General features: G+C 46.6%; 1 protein-coding gene across 8 annotated transcripts in view; it reads right to left on the bottom strand.

Moving 5' to 3' along the window:
* Window positions 1-24,838, bottom strand: part of SRGAP2 (SLIT-ROBO Rho GTPase activating protein 2) — a 236,557-nt gene that overhangs the window by 19,912 nt on the left and 191,807 nt on the right. For all 8 annotated transcript variants that reach the window (XM_044267770.1, XM_044267772.1, XM_044267771.1 and 5 more), the window contains 4 exons: window positions 22,571-22,631; window positions 16,107-16,184; window positions 15,132-15,266; window positions 6,284-6,389 (listed from right to left, as the gene is read on the bottom strand). In XM_044267770.1, the coding sequence (XP_044123705.1) occupies window positions 6,284-6,389; window positions 15,132-15,266; window positions 16,107-16,184; window positions 22,571-22,631 (380 nt within the window). The remainder of the gene's footprint in view (window positions 1-6,283; window positions 6,390-15,131; window positions 15,267-16,106; window positions 16,185-22,570; window positions 22,632-24,838) is intronic.

Below are 24,838 nucleotides of genomic sequence, written 5' to 3'. Positions count from 1 at the left end.
GTTTTGAGTCCCATCATGTACGAGTTCCAGGAGAGTATTCTGATTTCTAAATCTCTTCCTAAGTTCCCCTCCTTAGCGGGGCTGTTTTAAAGCTTGAATGGGGGGACACCTGGGTGGCTCAGTGGGTTAAAGCCTCTGCCTTCGGCTCAGGTCATGATCCCAGGATCCTGGGATCGAGCCCACATCAGGCTCTCTGCTCACAGGGAGCCTGCTTCCCCCTCTCTCTCCGCCTGCCTCTCTGCCTACTTGTGATCTCTGTCAAATAAATAAATAAGATCTTTAAAAAAAAAGCTTGAATGGGCTGTCACACGCAGAGCACTGAGCCCCGTGCCTTGCACACAGGTGGTGCTCCATCCCTATTTTCTGTAATTATAATACCCAAATTGCTTCTTGATACAGGACCCTCGATTCTAGTCAGGGAATGGGAAGCACGGCTGTCAACATTTGCCAGCAATTGATTTATAGAGGGCTAGCCATCTTCCTTTCCCAACTGACATCATCAAACTGAGGACTCTAGATCCCAAAATCGAAACCTTAAATCCTCAGGGAGAACACCAAGCTTCAGACAGACTGTTTTAAATATGTGACATTTCACTTAAAAACCTTCAGCTTCACTGGTCCCAGGGGTTTGATTTGGCAACAACCAACAGACTATGGGTAAGATATTAAAGCTTTGGAGTTGATTTTAGGTTTGAAAGGGATGAAGAGAAATTGTATTATTCACCATGGCCCCAGGCAAGTCATGGGGCTGAGAATCCATCAGGCCTTTAAAAGCTTTTCCAATAGAAGACACTACAACTTCCCCCCCTAAATCCATGATTTAACAGCATTCCCCAATGTCCCCAAAAGGCTAAGAGGTAAGAAGTCCGGTGTAATTCTGGCTGATGTTTCCTGATGGTCCTTCAAAGGCATCTTGTCACTCACCTTGTCATTCTCTCACCTCTGATGCCAAGGGTCGGCTTCCTCGTGCTCCCCGCATCTACTAAAGGACTTGCCTCTGTGCCCTCATGTCCCGCCTTCCTTCCCCTGCAGTGAACTCCATCCTCTCTCTCCAGCAAGAGTATCCGTCCAGCAACTGCACCGTCAGGTTTCCTCTCCACTGGGCCATTCCCACCAGCATACAAACATGCAGGAATACTGGCCCCATGAAAAGGAATCCCCTCTAAACCCCATGTCCAGACAACATTACTGACCCATTTCTTAGAAAACTTTCTGGGACTTATCTGAACCTGTTGTCTGTGATTCTCTGATTCATCCCCACCCCTTCTGCTATGGACTGAATTGTGTCCCCCCTCCCCAGATTCCTGTGATGAAACTCTACCCACCCCCCTCCCATGGGACTGCATTTGGAGAAAGGATCTTTAAGGAGATAATTAAGGTTATATGAGATCCTAAGGGAGAGGGCTGAAGCCAAGAGGACTGCTGTCCTTCTAGGAAGAGGCAAAGACCCCAGAGCTCTCCCTCCGTGCACAGAGGAGAGCCACAGGGGGAGGCAGAGGGACTTACAAGCCAAGGAGGGACTCCTCAGCAGAAACTGCCCCTGCCGGCACCTTAATCTTGGATTTCTAGACTCCCGAACCACGAGAAAATGAATTTCTGTTGAAGTCACTTAGTCACTTTGCTACAGCAGCCCGAGCAGACACATAGGCTGTCTCTCTTGCCCTTCCCCAACTTTATTGTGGTAAAATCTACATACCACAAAATCGACCATTTTCACCATTTTAAAGTGTCTAATTCAGTGCCATTTAGCATATTCACAATGTTGTGCAACCATCACCACTGTCTAGGTTCCAGGACACTTTCATCACAAGAAAGGAAACCCCATGTCCATTGGCAGTCACGCCCCACCCCCACCATCCTCCCCTCCCCCAAGTCCCTGGCTCCACGGATCTGCTGTCACTGCAGATTTGCCTGTTCCAGACACAGCAGATGAAGCCCCATGCAGGCTTCTGTGTCTGGTTTTTTCCTCCAGGAGGATGTTTTCCAGGTGCATCCACGCTGCAGGCATGCCCCTGTAGGGCCAGACAGGTAGGTCCGCTGTAGGGACCTACCACACGTGATTTAGCCATCAGCGGCAGCCCTTCTCTCCCGACCTCACACCATCCGGGTCTGGCCCCTTCCACTCCATCAGGACAACACTCCTTGGGGGCACCAGTGCTCTCCCCACTGCTAACCCGTTTCTGAGTCCTTTCCTCAGCAGGCCTGCCATCCCCTTTACCTCTGGTTTCACTCCCTCTTCCTCTACATGGCTACTGGGACACCATTCTCTCTAGGTCCTCCTCCTACCTCACGGCTCACGGTCTCCTGCTGACCACTGTCTCTTAAAGAGCAAACTTTTGCCCTGTCCCCTGCACTCGCCAGTTCCCTGACCTGCTTCCTTTTCTCTAGAGCGCTCTTCCTCTGATACAGGGTATGTGTACTCAAGCGTTTGCTCTGTCTTCTTCCATAGAACATGAACCCCAAAGGGATCCCATGGGACACCTGGACTGTTCGGTGCACTCTTAGGTGCTTAGCATTGAAAACAGGGCCTGGCCCACAGTGGATGCTTAATAAATATGTGTTAAATAAGGGAATAGATAAGCCCACGAATAGCTGTGGGCACTCCAAGACACCCTAACCACAACTCTACTTGTCCATCTGCATGTGGAGGCCAAAACGCTCCTTGTGAAAGTCAGAACTGCCCAGAATCCTTCCAAACAGGGAGGCACCTGGAGATTGGTGAGATTTTGAGGAAGATTCAGCTTTTCTGGAGACACCGGGGCACCTTAATAGGGCGAACAGCACCCCGGTTCACTCTCTCATTCAGATGAAAAAGAGGACCTGAGCCTTTGAGGGCCTACAGCAGTGTTTCTCGGACTTTCATGAGCATGAGACTCAGCAGGGGACCTGGTTAAAACACAGATTCGGATTCAATGGTCTTTGAGCAGGAAGGGCTGAGACTCGGCATTTTTAACGATCTCCCAAATGATGGTCCGTGGACCTCACTTGACCAATAAGAGCCTAGAAGACTATATTGTTTGACATCTGAAGAAAGCAGGTTTCAAAAGGCAAAAAACGGAGTCGGCTGCAGTGAGGGGGAGCTAAGGACACTGTCGGGGGCCAACAAGTCCTGGGCAGCACACGGGCTATGGTAGGCAGCCTCTAAATGACCCCCATGATCACTGCCTACCGGTTTTCACACCCTGGTGTAATATTCTCCCTCTGAAGTTTGGACTAGATTTAGTGACTCACTTCTGGTGAATGGAAAATGGCAGAAGGCATGGGACGTCACTTCTGAGATTAGGTTACCAAGGACTATGATTTCTGTCTTGGGTGTTCTCTCATTCACGTGCTTGGAAGGAAGCCAGCTGCCATGTTGTGAACAGCTCTGTGGTGAGGCCTGCAAGGTGAAGAACTGACGAAGGCCTCTGGCCAACAGTCAGCCAGCAAGGAAGGTCCTCGGTCCAACAACCTGCGAGGAACTAAATCCCGCCAACACCACACAAGTGGGCTTGAAAAGCGGATGCCACCCAGTGGAGCCATTAGAAGAGACGACGGCCCTGCCCCCACTCCCTCACGGCAGCCTCAAGGAAGCTAGAGCCAGAGGCCCCCCGTGACACTGCACCTACGCTAGGGATTCCTGACCCCCAGAAACTGCTTTTTGGTTTAAGTTGCTAAGTTTTAGGGTAATTTGTTACACAGCAATAGGTAGTTAATGTAGATGCTAGAAAATATAATGTTAATGATGAACAAGGCCTGCTGGACAGGCGCACGTTCATTCAGTGGGCCGGGCACTCCAGAAGACACTAGCTACATACACATATGGAACCAGGACAAGTCCGCACAGCGCTGCTGCATGTGTAAGGAGTCCCACACACATTTACACACATACTAGTTTTCTGGCTCCTTGAGATTGAGGAGGTGTACAGCCCGAGAGAAAGACTGTAGTCAGAAATAAAGTACACACACCCCAGGACGCAGAACAACAAAGAAGAGCGGTCCTGAAGTCGGGGCCCAGCAGAGTCTCCCTCAGGAGCTCCCTGTCAACAGTCGCCACATCTGTCGATGAGTACACTTCTGACCCGCCATCTTCCCCCAGAGGTGGTATTCTCTAGCACCTGTGTCCTGAATTTCATCCTTTATTTTAGGAAACACTGTGGTTATTAATGCTGCATCTTTTCCACGAAATACTTTGATGAGCATATACACCTTTTGGTAACCAGACAAAAAAGGAAAACATAAGAAAAGTAATGGTTACACTGGTGTAATTCCCATGCTTCCTACAACAGTGGCCACCATGTCCACCTCTGCCAGAGGCTCCCTCTCGCTCCCCCTGTCCCGCGCGCTCCCTGCCACCTTCACTCAGCAGGAAGAAGACGCAGGGAGGAGAGTGAGGCCATGGTGCTTCCGCACGCAGCTGCCCTGGGACCTGTCTGCACCCCCCACCTCTTCACATTCCCACTCTGGGGGGCCAGACCAGGCTCCTTTGGTGTGGGCAGGCGTCTGTCAATGAGGGGAGACAAGGACTGGTGGTCCCGAGGGGCTGATTGGCTCAAGAGTCAGTACGGGGTTTCCAATTCTGGCAGCCTTCAAGGCATGGCATGTGAACACTGTCTGTGGGTCGTGAGGGCTGCTGAGTGTGGGCGGCAGCGGTGCTGAGTCAGGGCTTGGCTAAGGGAAGGCGCAGACATGGCCACTTGGGCAGCCAGGCTGAAGGATGGTGTGGGTGCTTCGACAAGGCCCCCGGCAGGGCTGCTAGCCGAGACCCCCAGAGGGCCGGGCTGACCGTGAACTGTAGGCAAGCCCTGCTCATGAGATGGCCACTAAGTTTGTTTTCCTCGGAAGCAAAGGCCAAACTGACCAGGAAGATGAAGAAATTTTGTTTTCTCTTTTGACAGATTCATGAATGTAGAGAACTGTCTCTCCACGAGAGGAAAGCCCAGGAAGCAAAAGTGAAGACAAAGGGCAAGGTATGGGAAGTCGGGGGGCCGGCCTCCCCCCACAGCAGCCCTGACTCCACATGGAATGGCTTCCTTGCAGAAGGCGAGGCCATCAGTGACAGGTTTAACGGGGTTTTCAAGAGAAGCTAGAAACTGAGGTATTTTAAGTAAAATTCCCTAATATTTAAATGTTTCAATGTTTTTAAGACACAGCAGACTGAAAGGAAACATCTCCAGGGCCTTACCTGGCTTTGCTGTTGCCCACATACAGCCTGTGCTCCAGGCTGTTGAGGGAGCAACATGAAGACAGGGGTGCCCATGGGGCAAACACCACATGTCCTTGCTTGTTGCCTCGCTGTCCTGTGGGGACCCAACGCCCACCCTCAGCAAGGACACTGCTCGCACAGGAAGCCATGCCCCATCCAAGCCCAGGGCCCCTCTGGCCCTCAGACCTTTCTTCTAGCTAGGCTCACTCCCTGGGTAACCAGCTAAAACATCAGTACATGGTCACTCCAGACTCGTATCTCTACTCTGGGTTTCTTCCGAGTTTCAGATTCCTATGTCCCACTGCCCAGTCAGAAATTCCGCTTGGAGGCCTGACAGGCACCTCAGATGAACATGGCCACATGGGTGCCTTGTCTCGATTCTGTTCTCCACACCTCGTCAGTGCTGTGCTCAAACCCAACCCACTTCAACACCCTCCCTCATGACTCACCCCCCGTCTCCCTGTTGAAGCCCCCAGTGCCTGTGGCTGAGACCTCACGTTAGCCTCTGCATAGGGGCCCCTGCTTCTCCTCACAGCCCTGGATGGTAACTTCTCCTCAAAGTTGTTGGGCTTAAAGCATATATATAGATCAGATCTTATCACTCTCCTGCTTAAAAGATTCCAGTGGCTTCCCAAATCCAAACCCATTATGACCATGACTCTTGGGCCTTGACAGCCTTCAACACCCTTTGTGCCTCCTTCAGTGACTCCATTTGGGCTGCTGCTCTCACACAGTCTCCTCAGAGAGGCCTCTGCTGACCTCCCTCTACAGCGGCTCTCCCTATCCCCCCCACCTTCATTCTGACCCTCCCGCACTCTATCTCTGTACTTACGCTTCTTTAGTCTTCATCTAAGCACCCTTTCCCGCCTGAGGTATCTGTTATCTGTCTGTCTCCTACCCTGGAATGTGAGATTAACGGTATCAGGGCTCTTGTCTCTTGTTTCGCAATGTACTCGCACAGCCTACAACTGTGCCCCGCACACAGTCGGTGCCCCCACAAACATGCACGGGGCCGGGAGAACTGACACAGCTCTACAGGTAAGCTTCGGGGGCCAAAGCCCAGGCCTGATCCCATTGTTCACTGGGAAGTCTACTCACTGATTGAGGAAGGCAAAGAGGTATCTCATGATAATCAGAGTGGTTTTGGGCAGGACCAGGAGAACTTTCCGGATGTGCAGAGCTCTCTCCTGCAGGTTGTCCATCGCTGAAAGAAGACAGACATGCATTATTTTCCATCGCAACTGAGATCCCTCGGAGTAACGGCGTGAGGGCCGGGACCACCAGCAGGTGCTGCAGAGACAGTAGCCATGTCCACGCAGCACTGGTGTGCCATGTAGGGAGTTCCAACCCTGTGGCTCCTTGGGGGCAGGACTGCTGCCACAGGGCACCTGCTGGGCTCCAGACGCGTCCTGATGCAGGACTGAAGGGCTATGCTCCCTGGGCTCAGAAGGGGTTGGGGATATTCCCCAAGCACCTGCTGCTCTCTTATTAAAGCAACCACAGACAAGGAACTGTCTCCAAACCGCTATGACCGCAGACTTGACCTCCAGCCTTGGAGGATCGACGTGCGTGCAGAGGGAGACAGGCTGTGTAGCTCCTGTCCCGCCCACTCTACATATGCATCATCTCACCCTCCGGACGGTCTGGCTTATCTACCCCCTCTCTGATCTGCAGGGGAGTTGGGCGGAAAGTGGTCAGAGGCCAGAGAAGGCAGATCCCTGTATAAGTCATGATATCTGGGGAAGAAGACCCGAGGTTTCCTGTTTCTTGTACTGTGCACAGACCAGTTACAGGTGAGGCCCTAGGCTGGTGGCCTCCATCACGGCCAGCCTCCCCACTAGGGGGCTACGTGGATACTGTTATTTTCTAAGAATGTTTTTCTGTGAAAAATAAGTGGAAAGCAGTAGATCAGGAGCACATCTCAAGGCGAGAACTGGACAGCCAGGGTATCTTTAATTGTCTTGGTAGCCCCAGTCCACAAAAGACATCTAAGCTCAGTCCTAGAACAAGATGTGAAGACAGGAGGGGTGCCTATATTTAACAGGCACCGAACTGATTTCCACTAGAGTTCCACAAAGAGTGGGTCGACAAATACAACAAGAGAGCTTACTGAATGCCCTGGCGCCTTTCTCTCTTACAACAGCAGAGTGGGACAATGCTCAGGGCATACACTGAGGCCAGCTGGAGACTTGGGGGCTATGGAGACCCTGGTGTATCTGGGAAGAAGACTATTTCCCCCATTTCAAAGTCACTGCCTTCTCCAACCTCTGGAGCCATCATTCCAAGGGGGTCTACTTCCAGGATGACCTGATATTAATCTAAATTTCCATGCATTGTTTTCCATGGAAAACAAGAGAGAGGACGTTTCAGGATAACCAGCTATAATACATGGCTAAGCATAGTTTTTCAAGCCCCAGATTTGAGAGTTAAGAGGCAGGAACCCATAAGGATAAAGAATGAAGTAGATGGATGTAGTAAAGGATGAAGTAAGAGTCTATATCTCTTTCTAGGAAAATATCATACTGCGAAATTTAAATGTGCAGAGGGCTCTTATTCCTAAAAGAACACATATTACCACATCTAGCAGGTAAGGCACATCACGTTTAAAGCAACAAGCAGGGGCACCTGGGTGGCTCAGCTGGTTCGGGGTCTGACTCTGGATTTTGGCTCGGGTCATGATCTCAGGGTTGTAGGGTGTAGAGCCTGCTTACAATTCTCTCTCTCCCTCTGTCCTGCCCCCTCCACTTAAAAAATCAATCAAGCTTATAAAAGATTCATTTGAACCTTAATTATAAAAGAAATAAAGCGGAGGAGGAGTCAAGATGGCGGAGAAGTAGCAGGCTGAGACTACCTCAGCTAGCAGGAGATCAGCTAGAGAGCTTATCTAAAGATTGCAAACACCTGCAAATCCATCGGCAGATCGAAGAGAAGAAGAATAGCAATTCTAGAAACAGAAAAACAACCACTTTCTGAAAGGTAGGACTGGCGGAGAAGTGAATCCAAAGCGACGGGAAGATAGACCCCGGGGGGAGGGGCCGGCTCCCGGCAAGCGGCGGAGCAGCGGAGCACAAAATCAGGACTTTTAAAAGTCTGTTCCGCTGAGGGACATCGCTCCGGAGGCTAAACCGGGGCGAAGCCCACACGGGGTCGGCGTGACCTCAGGTCCCGCGGGGTCACAGAAGGATCGGGGGTGTCTGAGTGTCGCAGAGCTTGCGGATATTGGAACGGGAAAGCCGGCTGCAGAGACAGAGCCGACAGTAAGCTCGCAGCTCGGAGTTGCCTTGAACCGGTCACAAGCTCGGTGAGCTCAGAGCGCGGCCGGAGGTTAGGCAGACGCGAGTTACTAGGAGCTGTTCGCTGGGGGCGCACAGGGGAGCGGGCCCTGGGCTCTCGGCTCCTCCGGGCCGGAGACCAGGAGGCCACCATTTGTATTTCCGTCCTCCGGAACTCTACAGATAGCGCTCAGGGAACAAAAGCTCCTGAAAGCAAGGCCGAGCAGATCACTCAGCCCGGCCCCTGGTAAGGGCGGTGTAATTCCGCCTGGGGCAAAGACACTTGAGAATCACTACACCAGGCCCCTCCCCCAGAAGATCAACAAGAAATCCAGGCAAGACCAAGTTCACCTACCAAGGAGTGCAGTTTCAATACCAAGGAGAGAGCAGCAGAATTCCAGAGGAGGAGAAAACAAACCACGGAACTCATGGCTTTCTGCCTGTGATTTTTTAGTCTTGCAGTTAATTTAAATTTTTTCTTTTTCATTTTTTTTCTCTTCTTCTGCTAAAATTTTTTATAACTTTTACCCTTTTCTTTTTTAACGTTTTTTAACTAGATTACCTAATATATATATATTTTTCTTTTTTATACTTTTGTTTATTCATTTTCTTTTTTTTTTAATTCTTTTTTTTTCTTTTTTTTCTTTCTTTCTTTTTTGAACCGCTTTTTATCCCCAAATCAGAAGAGATCCTAATCTCTTCAATCTTTTTTTTTCTTAATTCTTTTTTAAATTCTTGATTGAATTTTTAATTCAATCTCTTTTTTTTAAATTATTTTTTTCTTTTTTTTCTTTCTTTCTTTTTGAACCTCTTTTTATCCCCAAATCAGAAGAGATCCCAATCAGAAGAGATTGGGAGATCCCAATCAGAAGAGATTGGGAGATCCCAATCAAAGGAGATCCCAATCAGAGGAGATCCCTCACCCAATCGTGAGGGGGGAGAAATCCCCCCTCACGATTTGGGATCTCCTCTGATTTGGTTAAAGCATATTTTCCTGGGATTGTTGCCACCCTTTTAGTATTTTACTTGCTCCTTCATATACTCTTAGCTGGACAAAATGACAAGGCGGAAAAATTCACAACAAAAAAAAGAACAAGAGGCAGTACCGAAGGCTAGGGACCTAATCAATACAGACATTAGTAATATGTCAGATCTAGAGTTCAAAATGACAATTCTCAAGGTTATAGCCGGGCTTGAAAAAGGCATGGAAGATATTAGAGAAACCCTCTCCAGAGATATAAAAGCCCTTTCTGGAGAAATAAAAGAACTAAAATCTAACCAAGTTGAAATCAAAAAAGCTATTAATGAAGTTCAATCAAAAATGGAGGCTCTCACCTCCATTAATAAATGAGGCAGAAGAAAGAATTAGCGATATAGAAGACCAAATGACAGAGAATAAAGAAGCTGAGCAAAAGAGGGACAAACAGCTACTGGACCATGAGGGGAGAATTCGAGAGATAAGTGACACCATAAGACAAAACAACATTAGAATAATTGGGATTCCAGAAGAAGAAGAAAGAGAGAGGGGAGCAGAAGGTATACTGGAGAGAATTATTGGGGAGAATTTCCCCACTATGGCAAAGGGAACGAGCATCAAAATTCAGGAGATTCAGAGAACGCCCCTCAAAATCAATAAGAATAGGCCCACACCCCGTCACCTAATAGTAAAATTTACAAGCCTTAGTGACAAAGAGAAAATCCTGAAAGCAGCCCGGGAAAAGAAGTCTGTAACATACAATGGTAAAAGTATTAGATTGGCAGCTGACTTATCCACAGAGACCTGGCAGGCCAGAAAGAGCTGGCATGACATTTTCAGAGCACTAAACGAGAAAAACATGCAGCCAAGAATACTATATCCAGCTAGGCTATCATTGAAAATAGAAGGAGAGATTAAAAGCTTCCAGGACAAACAAAAACTGAAAGAATTTGCAAACACCAAACCAGCTCTACAGGAAATACTGAAAGGGGTCCTCTAAGCAAAGAGAGAGCCTACAAGTGGTAGATCAGAAAGGAACAGAGACAATATACAGTAACAGTCACCTTACAGGCAATACAATGGCACTAAAATAATATCTCTCAATAGTTACCCTGAATGTTAATGGGCTAAATGCCCCAATCAAAAGACACAGGGTATCAGAATGGATAAAAAAACAAAACCCATCTATATGTTGCCTCCAAGAAACTCATTTTAAACCCGAAGACACCTCCAGACTTAAAGTGAGGGGGTGGAAAAGAATTTACCATGCTAATGGACATCAGAAAAAAGCAGGAGTGGCAATCCTTATATCAGATCAATTAGATTTTAAGCCAAAGAGTATAATAAGAGATGAGGAAGGACACTATATCATACTCAAAGGGTCTGTCCAACAAGAAGATCTAACAATTTTAAATATCTATGCCCCCAACATGGGCGCAGCCAACTATATAAACCAATTAATAACAAAATCAAAGAAACACCTCAACAATAATACAATAATAGTAGGGGACTTTAACACTCCCCTCACTGAAATGGACAGATCATCCAAGCAAAAGATCAACAGGGAAATAAAGGCCTTAAATGATACACTGGATGAGATGGACATCACAGATATATTCAGAACATTTCATCCCAAAGCTACAGAATACACATTCTTCTCTAGTGCACATGGAACATTCTCCAGAATAGATCACATCCTCGGTCCTAAATCAGGACTCAACCGGTATCAAAAGATTGGGATCATTCCCTGCATATTTTCAGACCACAATGCTCTGAAGCTAGAACTCAACCACAAGAGGAAGTTTGGAAAGAACACAAATACATGGAAACTAAACAGCATCCTTCTAAAGAATGAATGGGTCAACCGGGAAATTAAAGAAGAATTGAAAAAAATCATGGAAACAAATGATAATGAAAATACAACGGTTCAAAATCTGTGGGACACAACAAAGGCAGTCCTGAGAGGAAAATATATAGCGGTACAAGCTTTTCTCAAGAAACAAGAAAGGTCTCAGGTACACAACCTAACCCTACACCTAAAGGAGCTGGAGAAAGAACAAGAAAGAAACTCTAAGCCCAGCAGGAGAAGAGAAATCATAAAGATCAGAGCAGAAATCAATGAAATAGAAACCAAAAAAACAATAGAACAAATCAACCAAACTAGGAGCTGGTTCTTTGAAAGAATTAATAAAATTGATAAACCCTTGGCCAGACTTAATCAAAAAGAAAAGAGAAAGGACCCAAATAAATAAAATCATGAATGAAAGAGGAGAGATCACAACTAACACCAAAGAAATACAAACTATTATAAGAACATACTATGAGCAACTCTACGCCAACAAATTTGACAATCTGGAAGAAATGGATGCATTCCTAGAAACATATAAACTACCAAAATTGAACCAGGAAGATATAGAAAGCCTGAACAGACCCATAACCAGTAAGGAGATTGAAACAGTCATCAAAAATCTCCAAACAAACAAAAGCCCAGGGCCAGATGGCTTCCCGGGGGAATTCTACCAAACATTTAAAGAAGAACTAATTCCTATTCTCCTGAAACTGTTCCAAAAAATAGAAATGGAAGGAAAACTCCCAAACTCATTTTATGAGGCCAGCATCACCTTGATCCCAAAACCAGACAAGGATCCCATCAAAAAAGAGAGCTATAGACCAATATCCTTGATGAACACAGATGCAAAAATTCTCACCAAAATACTAGCCAATAGGATTCAACAGTACATTAAAAGGATTATTCACCACGACCAAGTGGGATTTATCCCAGGGCTGCAAGGTTGGTTCAACATCCGCAAATCAGTCAATGTGATACAACACATCAATAAAAGAAAGAACAAGAACCATATGATACTCTCAATAGATGCTGAAAAAGCATTTGACAAAGTACAGCATCCCTTCCTGATCAAAACCCTTCAAAGTGTAGGGATAGAGGGCACATACCTCAATATCATCAAAGCCATCTATGAAAAACCCACTGCAAATATCATTCTCAATGGAGAAAAACTGAAAGCTTTTCCACTAAGGTCAGGAACACGGCAGGGATGTCCATTATCACCACTGCTATTCAACATAGTACTAGAAGTCCTAGCCTCAGCAATCAGACAACAAAAGGAAATTAAAGGCATCCAAATCGGCAAAGAAGAAGTCAAATTATCACTCTTCGCAGATGATATGATACTCTATGTGGAAAACCCAAAAGACTCCACTCCAAAACTGCTAGAACTTATACAGGAATTCAGTAAAGTGTCAGGATATAAGATCAATGCACAGAAATCAGTTGCATTTCTCTACACCAACAACAAGACAGAAGAAAGAGAAATTAAGGAGTCAATCCCATTTACAATTGCACCCCAGACCATAAGATACATAGGAATAAACCTAACCAAAGAGGCTAAGAATCTATACTCAGAAAACTATAAAGTACTCATGAAAGAAATTGAGGAAGACACAAAGAAATGGAAAAATGTTCCATGCTCCTGGATTGGAAGAATAAATATTGTGAAAATGTCTATGCTACCTAAAGTAATATACACATTTAATGCAATTCCTATCAAAGTACCATCCATCTTTTTCAAAGAAATGGAACAAATAATTTTAAAATTTATATGGAACCAGAAAAGACCTCGAATAGCCAAAGGGATATTGAAAAACAAAGCCAAAGTTGGTGGCATCACAATTCCGGACTTCAAGCTTTATTACAAAGCTGTCATCATCAAGACAGCATGGTACTGGCACAAAAACAGACACATAGACCAATGGAACTGAATAGAGAGCCCAGAAATACCCTCAACTCTATGGTCAACTAATCTTCGACAAAGCAGGAAAGAATGTCCAATGGAAAAAAGACAGCCTCTTCAATAAATGGTGTTGGGAAAATTGGACAGCCACGTGCAGAAAAATGAAATTGGACCATTTCCTTACACCACACACAAAAATAGATTCAAAATGGATTAAGGACCTCAATGTGAGAAAGGAATCCATCAAAATCCTTGAGGAGAACACAGGCAGCAACCTCTTCGACCTCAGCCGCAGCAACATCTTCCTAGGAACATCGCCAAAGGCAAGGGAAGCAAGGGCAAAAATGAACTTTTGGGATTTCATCAAAATCAAAAGCTTTTGCACAGCAAAGGAAACAGTTAACAAAACCAAAAGACAACTGACAGAATGGGAGAAGATATTTGCAAATGACATATCAGATAAAGGACTAGTGTCCAAAATCTATAAAGAACTTAACAAACTCAACACCCAAAGAACAAATAATCCAATCAAGAAATGGGCAGAGGACATGAACAGACGTTTCTGCAAAGAAGACATCCAGATGGCCAACAGACACATGAAAAAGTGCTCCATATCACTCGGCATCAGGGAAATACAAATCAAAACCACAATGAGATATCACCTCACACCAGTCAGAATGGCTAAAATCAACAAGTCAGGAAATGACAGATGCTGGCGAGGATGCGGAGAAAGGGGAACCCTCCTACACTGTTGGTGGGAATGCAAGCTGGTGCAACCACTCTGGAAAACAGTATGGAGGTTCCTCAAAATGTTGAAAATAGAACTGCCCTATGACCCAGCAATTGCACTACTGGGAATTTACCCTAAAGATACAAACGTAGTGATCCAAAGGGGCACGTGCACCCGAATGTTTATAGCAGCAATGTCCACAATAGCCAAACTATGGAAAGAACCTAGATGTCCATCAACAGATGAATGGATCAAGAAGATGTGGTATATATACACAATGGAATACTATGCAGCCATCAAAAGAAACGAAATCTTGCCATTTGCGACAACATGGATGGAACTAGAGCCTATCATGCTTAGCGAAATAAGTCAAGCGGAGAAAGACAACTATCATATGATCTCCCTGATATGAGGGAGTGGTGATGCAACATGGGGGCTTAAGTGGGTAGGAGAAGAATCCATGAAACAAGATGGGATAGGGAGGGAGACAAACCATAAGTGACTCTTAATCTCACGAAACAAACTGTGGGTTGCTGGGGGGAGGGGGGTTGGGAGAAGGGGGGTAGGGTTATGGACATTGGGGAGGATATGTGCTTTTGGGTAAATTGGAAGGGGAGATGAACCATGAGAGACTATGGACTCTGAAAAACAATCTGAGGGGTTTGAAGTGGCGGGGGGGTGGGAGGTTGGGGTACCAGGTGGTGGGTATTATAGAGGGCACGGCTTGCATGGAGCACTGGGTGTGGTGAAAAAATAATGAATACTGTTTTTCTGAAAATAAATAAATTGGAAAAAAAAAAAGAAATAAAGCAACAAAGCAGAAACTATTTCCCCTTTATATCATAAAAAGCACAGGCACTAATGCATGAGCTCCCAATAGCTGAAAAGCACTGTATCTCATATATGAATAGAAATATATTTTACTGAAGAAAAATAAAGCCCAGCAAAGCAAGGAGTTTAAGGCGAATCAGAAAGAAAAAGCCAGGGGTTCTGACTTGTGGTCCTAGACTCTTACGGAAAAGTCATCTTTCTTCCCTCCCGCCAGGGGTGCAGGACAGAGGACGAGGAGGAGAAACTTCACAGAGAAAAAGGAAAAAGAAAAAATATTATTGAGAAGCTTATGGGGAAGAAAAGACCCCACGGACATTTCTTATCTGTCATGACATTTCTTATCTTCAGCCTTGCCGAAGGCTGGCTGAGGTCAGGATGTACTTACTGACACAAGCCATCAGGTCGTGGAAGATGTCCTTGGGGAAGAGAGGATGTTCTAGGCCCCGGAAGTAAAGCTTCAGGACGCCAGCAATGGAGTCCATGTCGTGGTCATTCTGGTCTCCAGCCAGCGGGTCCTCTCCTGAGGATAAGCAGCCCCCCAAAAAAGGAAAGAGAGAGTGAGAGAGGTAAAAACACACAGGACAAAGCAGAAGTGGTGGGGAAGGGATGACCTGTCCCAGTCCTCATCAGAGTCCATCAGCTCTCTGCCCAGCACGGTGGCCATAAGTAGGGCAGACCAGAGACTAGATAAAGTCAAGACTACTTAGACCCAGGGGCCCCACGGCTAGAGGAGGGCACAAGGGTCCACTAGGATAAATTCGCTTCTGCTAGACCAGCTCAGCAATATTCCGTAGGGGCCGGAATGGGCCTGAGCCTCTGGGGGAGGAAAATGAGGCCAAGGAGGCTCACCCCTCTGACTGGCCCTCACTCCTCCTGGCTCTCAACAAAGGACACCTACTTACAGGAGAACAATCACGCTGGAGCTCCCTATGGAAAATTTCATATCAGATGTAATTAGATTTAATGATAGGACCAACCTCAAATTGAAACTATATATATCCATTACAGTGACGGAAATTGCCAAAGCTTGCCCATTACCTTAATAGCCCACAAGATAATAAATGGGCTACGATGAACAGGCGCATTAGCCTTGATATTAACTGCCACCGAGGGTTCTGGATGAAGCCATAAACCGCCCAGTATCCTAGTTAACTTCTTGGGTCTCGGCAGATCATCCGCAGGACAGAGGTAGGATGAATGGGGCTGAGGAGGACTTGGGGAGGACTGTCTACAAGGGAGAAGGCATCAGGAGTAAGAGTGGCTTGCTAGTCTCTGGGTACCTCTTAGCCGGGAATGGGCACAGTCACTAGCCCCGGAGGCTGGCACACATCTGGTCTGATCTCCAAGACTGTTTCCTTACCTCTCTCAAAGGCGTTTTTGATGTCATTCACTTCCACCTGGGATCCTGACACCCGGAAAATTCCTTCATGCTGTAGTCCTGGAAAGACAAGGAAAAGTGATCAAGGAGAAGAAGAAACCAAGTCACAAGCACAGCTCCAAGCTTCGCTGAATATCTATATCCTCCAGCCAGTGTACAGGTAAGCACCCGTCTCTCTTCTTCAGGCCGAAGGAGAAAGCATGTGCAGGGCTGCTGGAGAAGACACCAGAACGGGTAGGAGGTATAAGAAAGCACTGAGTCAGAGGCTTAAGGGGAAAGAGGTCTTCTGATTCCAAGGAAGACTAGGAAGCTGGTTCCTTCCCCTGCCTTTGCCTCTCTGTTCCCATCTGTAAAGTGGCACCTGGTCACCCAGGGCTGGGAATGGGAAGTAGGGGCATAGCAGGCCGGCCATCAGATACCATCGGAGGAGTCCCGGGTCTGAGACCAGGATCTGAGTGATTGCTCTGGCTTTTTGAACACCGTTTGGCTCTTTCCAGGGCACACTGTTTTGAACCCTTATGAAAGAGAGAGAACAGGAAAAGGCAAGTGATCAGAAGACAGTAAAGGAAAAGTGCCAGTCACTGGTCCTTGACTGTGGCCTCCATCCCAAATGTGCCTGGACATGATAATGGGTGGGAAAACCTAGTCCCTTTGGGTTTTGTTAAAGTACAAACAATCATAAAAATACAATGCATGTGCAGTGACTGCCGCTAAGAAATGCTTTCATAGAAATAAATCCATTGGTTCTCACAACAGCTGCTAAGGGAGGGGTCACCAGCACATCCAACTCCCAGGTAAAGGAAGTGATGGGTGCTGACCAGCCTTAGGTTATAGAGGTGACAAGAACAAGAGCCAGGAGGTCAGCCCATGCCTTCTGTTTGCAATCATGTACTCACTCCTCGACACCAGACTTGTGGGGCCTGCCAGAGGCAAAGTACAGAGAGGGCAGGAACCTGCTTGTTAGTCTGAACACGGATATGGCTCACAACCCCATATGGGGAGCCGCAGAGGCAGCCGAAGATCCAGGAAACATGCTGTTGGCCCAGGGGTCAGACTGAACTAGCATCTGTAGCCACATCGGGCTTGCCAGCCTTTCTCAGGATCCCTGTGTCCCTGTCTTGGGCATCTTGTCCAAGTTCCTGTGTAATGGCGTGATTCATCAAAAACTTTGACCTATCAGGGAAATCTCAAACAAATTACTTTTTAAGAAAATAGAACTGCCCACTGTCTTCGGGCTATCCTCTCGGTGAGGGGGTGACTGGATTCTCAAAGGTCTAATGGAGAAGGTAAATCACGCAGACCGGGACTACAATCTTGAATCCAATTGAAGCAATATTAAGAAGCAAGCAGGGGGAATTTAATTACCTGGCTTGTAATAGGACTTAAGTTGTCTGCTCCTCTAAGGGAATCTCCAGAATATTCCTCAGAGAATGGCAGGCAACGTTAAAACCCCATTAGTACCAATGTAATAATACCGTATTAGTTACCAATGGGATGTAACAGCCAAATAATGTCATTTAAACACAGAATGCAAACAGCAAGTGTTCTGACAGAAACAGTCACGTGCCCTGTTACTTGTCAAAAACACAGCAGAGTCTAAGGAAATGTCATCTCAGGGACCAGCCTACTCAGTGTCTTTGGGGAAGCCAACAGTTTGCTGAGAAAGGATCATATCAGTCCTTCATAGTAGATTAGACCATTAACGAAAAGTCACCTTGGCCCACAGACCCAGGATGGGAAGTGAACAGAGGAGAGCTAACTGGAAGTCAGGCAGCAGCCTCAACACATACTGAGACCCCCTCGGGCTGGCGCTTCCCATTTCTCTTCGAGAACCTACGCTTTACAAGGATCATTATATTCTTGCTCAGCAGACAGAAATTTTTTTTTTTAAAGATTTTATTTATTTATTTATTTGAGAGAGAGAGAAGTCACAAGTAGGCAGAGCAGGCAGAAAGAGAGGGAGAAGCAGGCTCCCCGCCAAGCAGAGAGCCTCATGCAGGGCTCGATCCCAGGATACTGAGATCATGACCTGAGCCGAAGGCAGAGGCTTTAACCCACTGAGCCACCCAGGCGCCCCTCAGCAGACAGAATCTTTAGTGTCTAATCTAATGACTCTGAGAGTAGGAGCACTGATAAACGGTTGGGTTCCAGAAGTAAAGCGGAAAGTGGGGCCATTTTATTAGAACGCAGGGAAGGCCCCACATGACTAACCCAACACATGGCGAAGTTTTGGATCTGCTCTCCGTGCACGTTGCCATAAAGCACAAAACCAGTCAGATGCAGCTAAGTTACTCGGAGGTGGCACAAAACCTTCCCTTCTGCCCTGGCCCCGGCTATTGCCCTAGGTGCTCTCGGACACAACTCTTGAAATGGTTGTTCTAATACCGTCTTGCAGGACTTGGCTCCCTTCCACATAAGATAGGCGGGGTCTTCCCCTCCTACTTCAGTCTGTCATTCCCTGCAGCCCTCTAGGTCACCCCGACCCACCACCTACAGCTGAGCCTCAGCTTTCCCGTCTCTACAATGGGAACAGTAACATCTACCTCTCAAGGAACACGAAGAGTAAAGATGGACACATTCCAGCCACTGGTGGGTCACAGACCCTTTTGGAACCGAGTTATGGAACCTATCTCCACTGCATGCATGTGTACAACAATTTTTAACCCTGACTTATAGGGATTTCAGGAATCCCCTGAGTCCCTATTTGGGGGGAAAATTCAATTTAGCTGAATAAAGGTTTTTGAACACCTACTATGTATGAGGGCTTTTTTTTCCCTTTAAATCGACAATATGTTTATCTATTTGTTCAGTCTAGAATACACATAAGATGGCTTCAGAATTGATTAGCACATATCCTTGTGATAAAAAATCTCAGTGGGTTAAAGCCTCTGCCTTTGGCTCAGGTCATGATCCCAGGGTCCTGGGATCGAGCCCCACATCAGGCTCTCTGCTCAGCAAAGAGCCTGCTTCCCCTCTAACCCCCAGCCTGCCTTTCTGCCTACTTGTGATCTCTGTCTGTCAAATAAATAAAAATCTTAAAAAAAAAATTTTTTTTAATCAATTTATAGCTCTTTTTGTCTTTAGACTTTCAGCAGAGTATCACAACACTGCTTTCAAAAGTTACTTCGATTCCTTGCTTCCTCTTCTCCTCAGTGTGGCTATGTTAGTCATTTGTTCTGCCGTTGGGTTTATTTGTTAGTCTTTGTTTTCCACCTGGGGTTTCACCCACATCCTTGTTTTATTTATCTGTGTATCTATGTCTCAAATACGGGAAATACGAATGCAGTTCTAAACGTCACAATTACACAAAAAACAATGTCCAGAGAAATGTCACTTCCCTCCCACTCCCTTTGTACCGCTCCCCCTCCTTTGTACCCCATCTTGCACCCATGTCCTGTGCATGAGCAATCGAGTATTCATTTTCAGACTCATCCTTCCTGCATTTCTTCTTGCCAAAGTGAGAAGACACATGTGCATTCTTTTATCTTCTTCTTTCTACATAAAAGGTAGCATGCTCGGGACACCTGGGTGGCTCAGTTGGTTAAGCAGCTGCCTTCGGCTCAGGTCATGATCCCAGAGTCCTGGGATCGAGTCCCACATCGGGCTCCTTGCTCGGCAGGGAGCCTGCTTCTCCCTCTGCCTCTGCCTGCCTCTCTGTCTGCCTGTGCTCCCTCCTTTTCCCTCTCTCTCTGACAAATAAATAAATAAAAAAAAATCTTTAAAAAAAAAAAAAAAAAAGGTAGCATGCTCTAGATATTCTTTCCCACTTTGCTTTTTTTTTTTTGCTTGATACTTGATAACATGTTCCGGAAATCCCTCCACATAATTTCATGGAGATCATGCTCATTATTTTTTCCTAACTGCCTCGTATTCAGGTAGAGTCGAGCTGATGTAACCACTCTTCTGTGTGACGGTACTGAGGTTGTTCTTTATATTTTCTACAAATGAGTTGCAACAAATCACCTCGAGCATATGGATCTTTATAGTGTCGGAGGTCCATCTTCAGAGTAAATTCCTACAAGGACTGCTGGATCAGAAGGTAAATGCATCTGTAGTTCTGTTAGGTATCGCCAGATTCCCCTCTGGAAGGGTTGTACTAGTCTGTGGTTCCACCAGCAATGTGGGAACACACCTGTTTCCCCAAAGCCACACCACGGAAATGTCCCTGCATGCACCGCGCATGTGCAGGGCAGAGACGGGAACGTTGGAGCCATAGGATCTGGAAGCGTCCCCTCCTCGGCTCCTCCAGAGTTACCCTTTTGGGCCTGGCCACAGTCATGTTGTGTCTTCCCTGGGCAGCTGCAGCCACCTCTTTCCTCCCATGGCCTTGTCTCCATCCAGCAGCTTTTTTTCTTTTTTAGAGATTTTATTTATTTATTTGACGGAGAGAGATCACAGTAGGCAGAGACAGAGGGGGACGCAGGCTCCCTGCTGAGCAGAGAGCCCGATGCAGGACTCGATCCCAGGACCCTGAGATCATGACCTGAGCTGAAGGCAGAAGTTTAACCCACTGAGCCACCCAGGTGCCCCAGCAGCTCTTTTTAAAGAGCTCTCTTTGTTCAGAATTCTCCAGGAGCTTTCCACCTCACTCAGAATAAAATCTGAACACCTCCCTTAGGTGAGGAAGCCCTAGAAGTCTGGCCTCTGGCTTGGTCTGCTGCCCCTCCCCCTCCCCTCTCTCTGCTCTGGCCTCCTGGGCCTCCTGCATGCCAGCCCCTGCATTTGCCAAGGATCTCTGCACTTGATGTTCCCTCTCTCTGAAATACCACGTGGCTCACTTCCTCACTTTTCTTCAGGACTCTACTCCAATGTCACCCTCCAAGGTGACCTTAGGGCCTTTTCCTGACCAAACCACCTAGACCATGTCCCCTGTCCATTCTCTGGCTCTTTGCCTGGTTTTTCTTCGGGACACTCACCATCACCAGACACACAGTATATTACTGTGTTTATTTATTAGCTGACCAGCTGATCATCTATTTATCTGGCCTTCGGTAGAATATAAGGTTCACAGAGGCAGAAACTTTTTCTTGGCACACAATGAGCAATCTCTTTCTCTCTATAAATTTGCTGGATGACCAAAGAGACCGCACAGCAGAAAGAACAGGAGTTCAGACTCTCTTCTTCTTATTGTCCTTAAGACACAAATAATTTTTCCTCCCCAGTACTCAGGAGGACTTATCTTTGCCAATTGCCTGATCATTAATCATTACTATCTTGTAAAATTTCTTATACTGCCATTCTGAATGGCTACTGCTTATCTCTTTTTATTTAGCTCTCCCACTGAGTATTTATTTTCTCCCAACTGCATCATAAGATCAAACAGAGACAGAAACAGTGCACAATCCCTGTTTTTTGTTTTCCCGTTTCACAATGCACAGCGCCCAGCACTGATCAGGGGCTTGATAAATATTTGTTGACTGTTGATATATGATGCTGTTACTTCAGGCGAATAGGGACAAGATGAAAAAATTGTAGCTGATTAGAATGAGATAAGCTGTAAGCGTGCTAAAATAATTACTATTCCAAAAATGAACCCAAGCGATGTGTCAGCCTACTGGGAGGAAGGGAGAGAAAATGTCTACCCCTGCACAGACTCCAATGATCATCTCTGTACCTCTCTAGCTGCAAGAAGGTCATTCTGTCCCTTTTCCTATAACCAGATTAAGACGGCAACCAAAACCAATTTCTGATGTCCAGTTCCCAGAAATCTTCACGCTGTTTGTTCAGACATCCGTGCCTCCTACACGCTATTGACAATTAGAAGCTTGATTCTCTGGCGGTTCCTCTCCATCGCTAGATTCTGTGCCAGCAGCCTGGGAGCTGGTGAAGAATGGAGTTTATGAGATCCCGCTTCATGTAGGAGCAGAGAGTGTGATCCAAGCTTAGGCAGAGGACGAGCCAGGCCCCAAAGACTCTCATCTGTTGGTCACAACTTGAAGACCAACCACTCCTCACCGAGTCCCAGCTGATGTTGTATCCAGTGAGATCAAACCAGAACAAAACCTGAATGTTATTAGGAATCGGTGCAACATCACGAAAGGAGTAGTTCTCAGAACAGTCTAATGCAGAAAGCCAGTGTGACGTAAGGACTCAGGCTGTGTGGTGGGAGACTGACACATGTAAAGATGGTGAGTAATGGCGAAACCACCATCACACCGTGCCGGCTGTACTCACATCATGGTCGTAATTTAAAAGTCACTCCTGGGCTAGAAAAGGGAGTGTGGTAAGTGGCTGAGGCACTTGGGGTCAAAACATGGGAAGCCTTTCTCTCAATGTCTAGGTGTGGCCATTCTGAGATAACAAACATTATGTGAACCAATAAGACTTTTACTCCGTTTCTGAGCATGTCAGGATGAAGAGCCGATCACTATTCTTACTCTGCAAAGAATTCCTGGAAGTTCTTCCCCACTCTGCACAAATATGGGCAAGACTGTAATCCTGCTTACCGTGTCTGCTGATAAACCGGATACAGCTTTCTACCACCAGAGGAATTGCCTGGCTGGAATCCTGAAAAGCCAAAGAGAAACATAACATCAGAATCTTTAAACAGCACAGCCAGAAAAAAATGGGCCAGACCGCGCGGGACTCGTCTCGACTGATCAGCGGCCAGTCCTCAAAGAAGCGTCTGGTCTGTCCTCCAAGTTCCAAAGCACGTCCACGGCCACCCCCTTGGAATGCCACATGGATGCCGTAAACTCAGCACATCCTAAATGCAGCTGATACCTTTCATCCCTAATCAGCTTCCCACCCTCAGCCACCCCAAATCCATCAATCAATATGTCCTGTCAAGTCTGCCTCCTAAATACCGCTCAAATCCACTTCCTTCTCTCCATCTCTACCGCTAGCAATCCGGTCCGTAGAGCAGAATCTCAATTCCCACCCTTGCCGTTCTCCCAACCACGTTATCCTTCCTTCACGTGGCGGCTAGGTTATCTCTGAAAGCGCGCATGACCCATTGCGCACTTTCTAGGCTAACTTCTTTCAAAGCCTTCCCGTTAGTGTCTTTACACAGCCCTGCGTGTCCAGGGTCCTGCCTTTGCCTCCGGCTTCATCCCCTTCTGCTCTTCCTCTAGTCCCTCTGTTTCAGCCACACCGGCTTTCTTTCCATTCCTTAGATCAGTTCTTTGTCCATGGCTTTGCATGAGCTGCTCCTGCTTCCAGAATGCTCTCCTCACCCTGGGATCCCACCCCTCAGGGTCTCAGTGCAAGTATCACTTTCTTAGGAATGCTTTCCTAGACTTCCCAGATGAGATCAGGGCCCCTGTCTACAGGATCTCAGCACCTTGTGCTTGGCTCTCACTACCCTGATGGTGACTTAATAGTGTAAGTATAAATATCTTGTTTGCATTTGCCACCGCTATAGCTCATGCTTCACGGGGCAGATCCCGTCAATTCTTGGCTCTCCACGACTGGCCATGATATTCTCACAAGGTAGGTGCTAATTAATATCAGTTGAGGATAGCACAATGAACCAAGGGGCACATCAGAAATGGGGTTTACAGGGTGCCTGGGTGTCTCAGTGGGTTAAGCCTCTGCCTTCGGCTCAGGTCATGATCTCAGGGTCCTGGGATCGAGCCCCACATTGGGCTCTCTGCTCAGCAGGGAGCCTGCTTCCCCCACTCTCTGCCTGCCTCTCTGCCTACTTGTGATCTCTTTCTTTGTCAAACACATAAATGAAATCTTTGAAAAAAAGAAAAAGAAAAAAGAAATGGGGTTTACTTGGCATAAAAGGTAAAAAGAAAAAAACCCAATTCTTAGAAACTGTGGAAACTAATTGGTACTAAACTAATAGCAGGCCTCCCAGATATCAGCCTTTGCTCTGCCATTTTCCTACACGTCCCTGCCACCTACTTAACTTCTTTTTTTTTTTTTTTTTAAAGATTTTACTTATTTATTTATTTGACAGAGAGAGAGACAGAGATCACAAGTAGGCAGAGAGAGAAGCAGGCTCTGCACGGAGCAGAGAGCCCTATGCGGGGCTCGATCCCAGGACCCCGAGATCATGACCTGAGCCAAAGGCAGCGGCTTAACCCATGGAGCCACCCAGGCGCCCCCTTACTCAACTTCTTTGGGCCTCAATTTGATGTCTACCAGCTGGGGAGGGATGGGTGGTGAGGAGAGTAGTATTTCCTACTGGCACATGAACCTTAGTGCTTACCATTTACAGAGGAATTTATAGAGGTGGTGAGCGATGTACTAGGGGCTTTAGATAGATCAGTCCTGGTAAACAGTCCCATTGGGTGTGTATTGTTATTCTCATTGGACAAAAGAGGAGATGAAGGCTTAGCAAGGTGAAACAGCTGCTTATAGTGATACAGGCGGTAAGTGGCAGGGCCAGGATCAAACACAGGCAGACTCCCTCTGAAACTGCACATCTCGCTGTTACCTAGCCTACACCCCTACACACTGTCAAGTGTGTATACCCAGCCTGCATCCCTGGAGCTCAGCAAACACTACCCAATATGCATGCCAAGCCATTACTAAAAACCAGCAGGGTTTTACAATACAGCTAAACACAAAACAATTCAGCTATGGGGAAGAAAAACATCAAAAAAAAGGGCCCTAAACCTAGCTAAAAAGGGTTGTAGAAGTTCTAGCTGATTTAATTGGTGGAGAGTGCGCCTCTTGATCTTGGGGTTTGGGTTCAAGCCCCACGTTGGATATAGAGATTACTTAAAAAGAATAAAATCTTAGTTTCATTTTTTATTATTATT

This window comes from Neovison vison, chromosome 10, assembly GCF_020171115.1.
Source record: "Neovison vison isolate M4711 chromosome 10, ASM_NN_V1, whole genome shotgun sequence".
In the NCBI taxonomy this organism is placed as follows: Eukaryota; Metazoa; Chordata; class Mammalia; order Carnivora; family Mustelidae; genus Neogale; species Neogale vison.
This window is presented reverse-complemented; position numbering and strand designations above follow the sequence as displayed.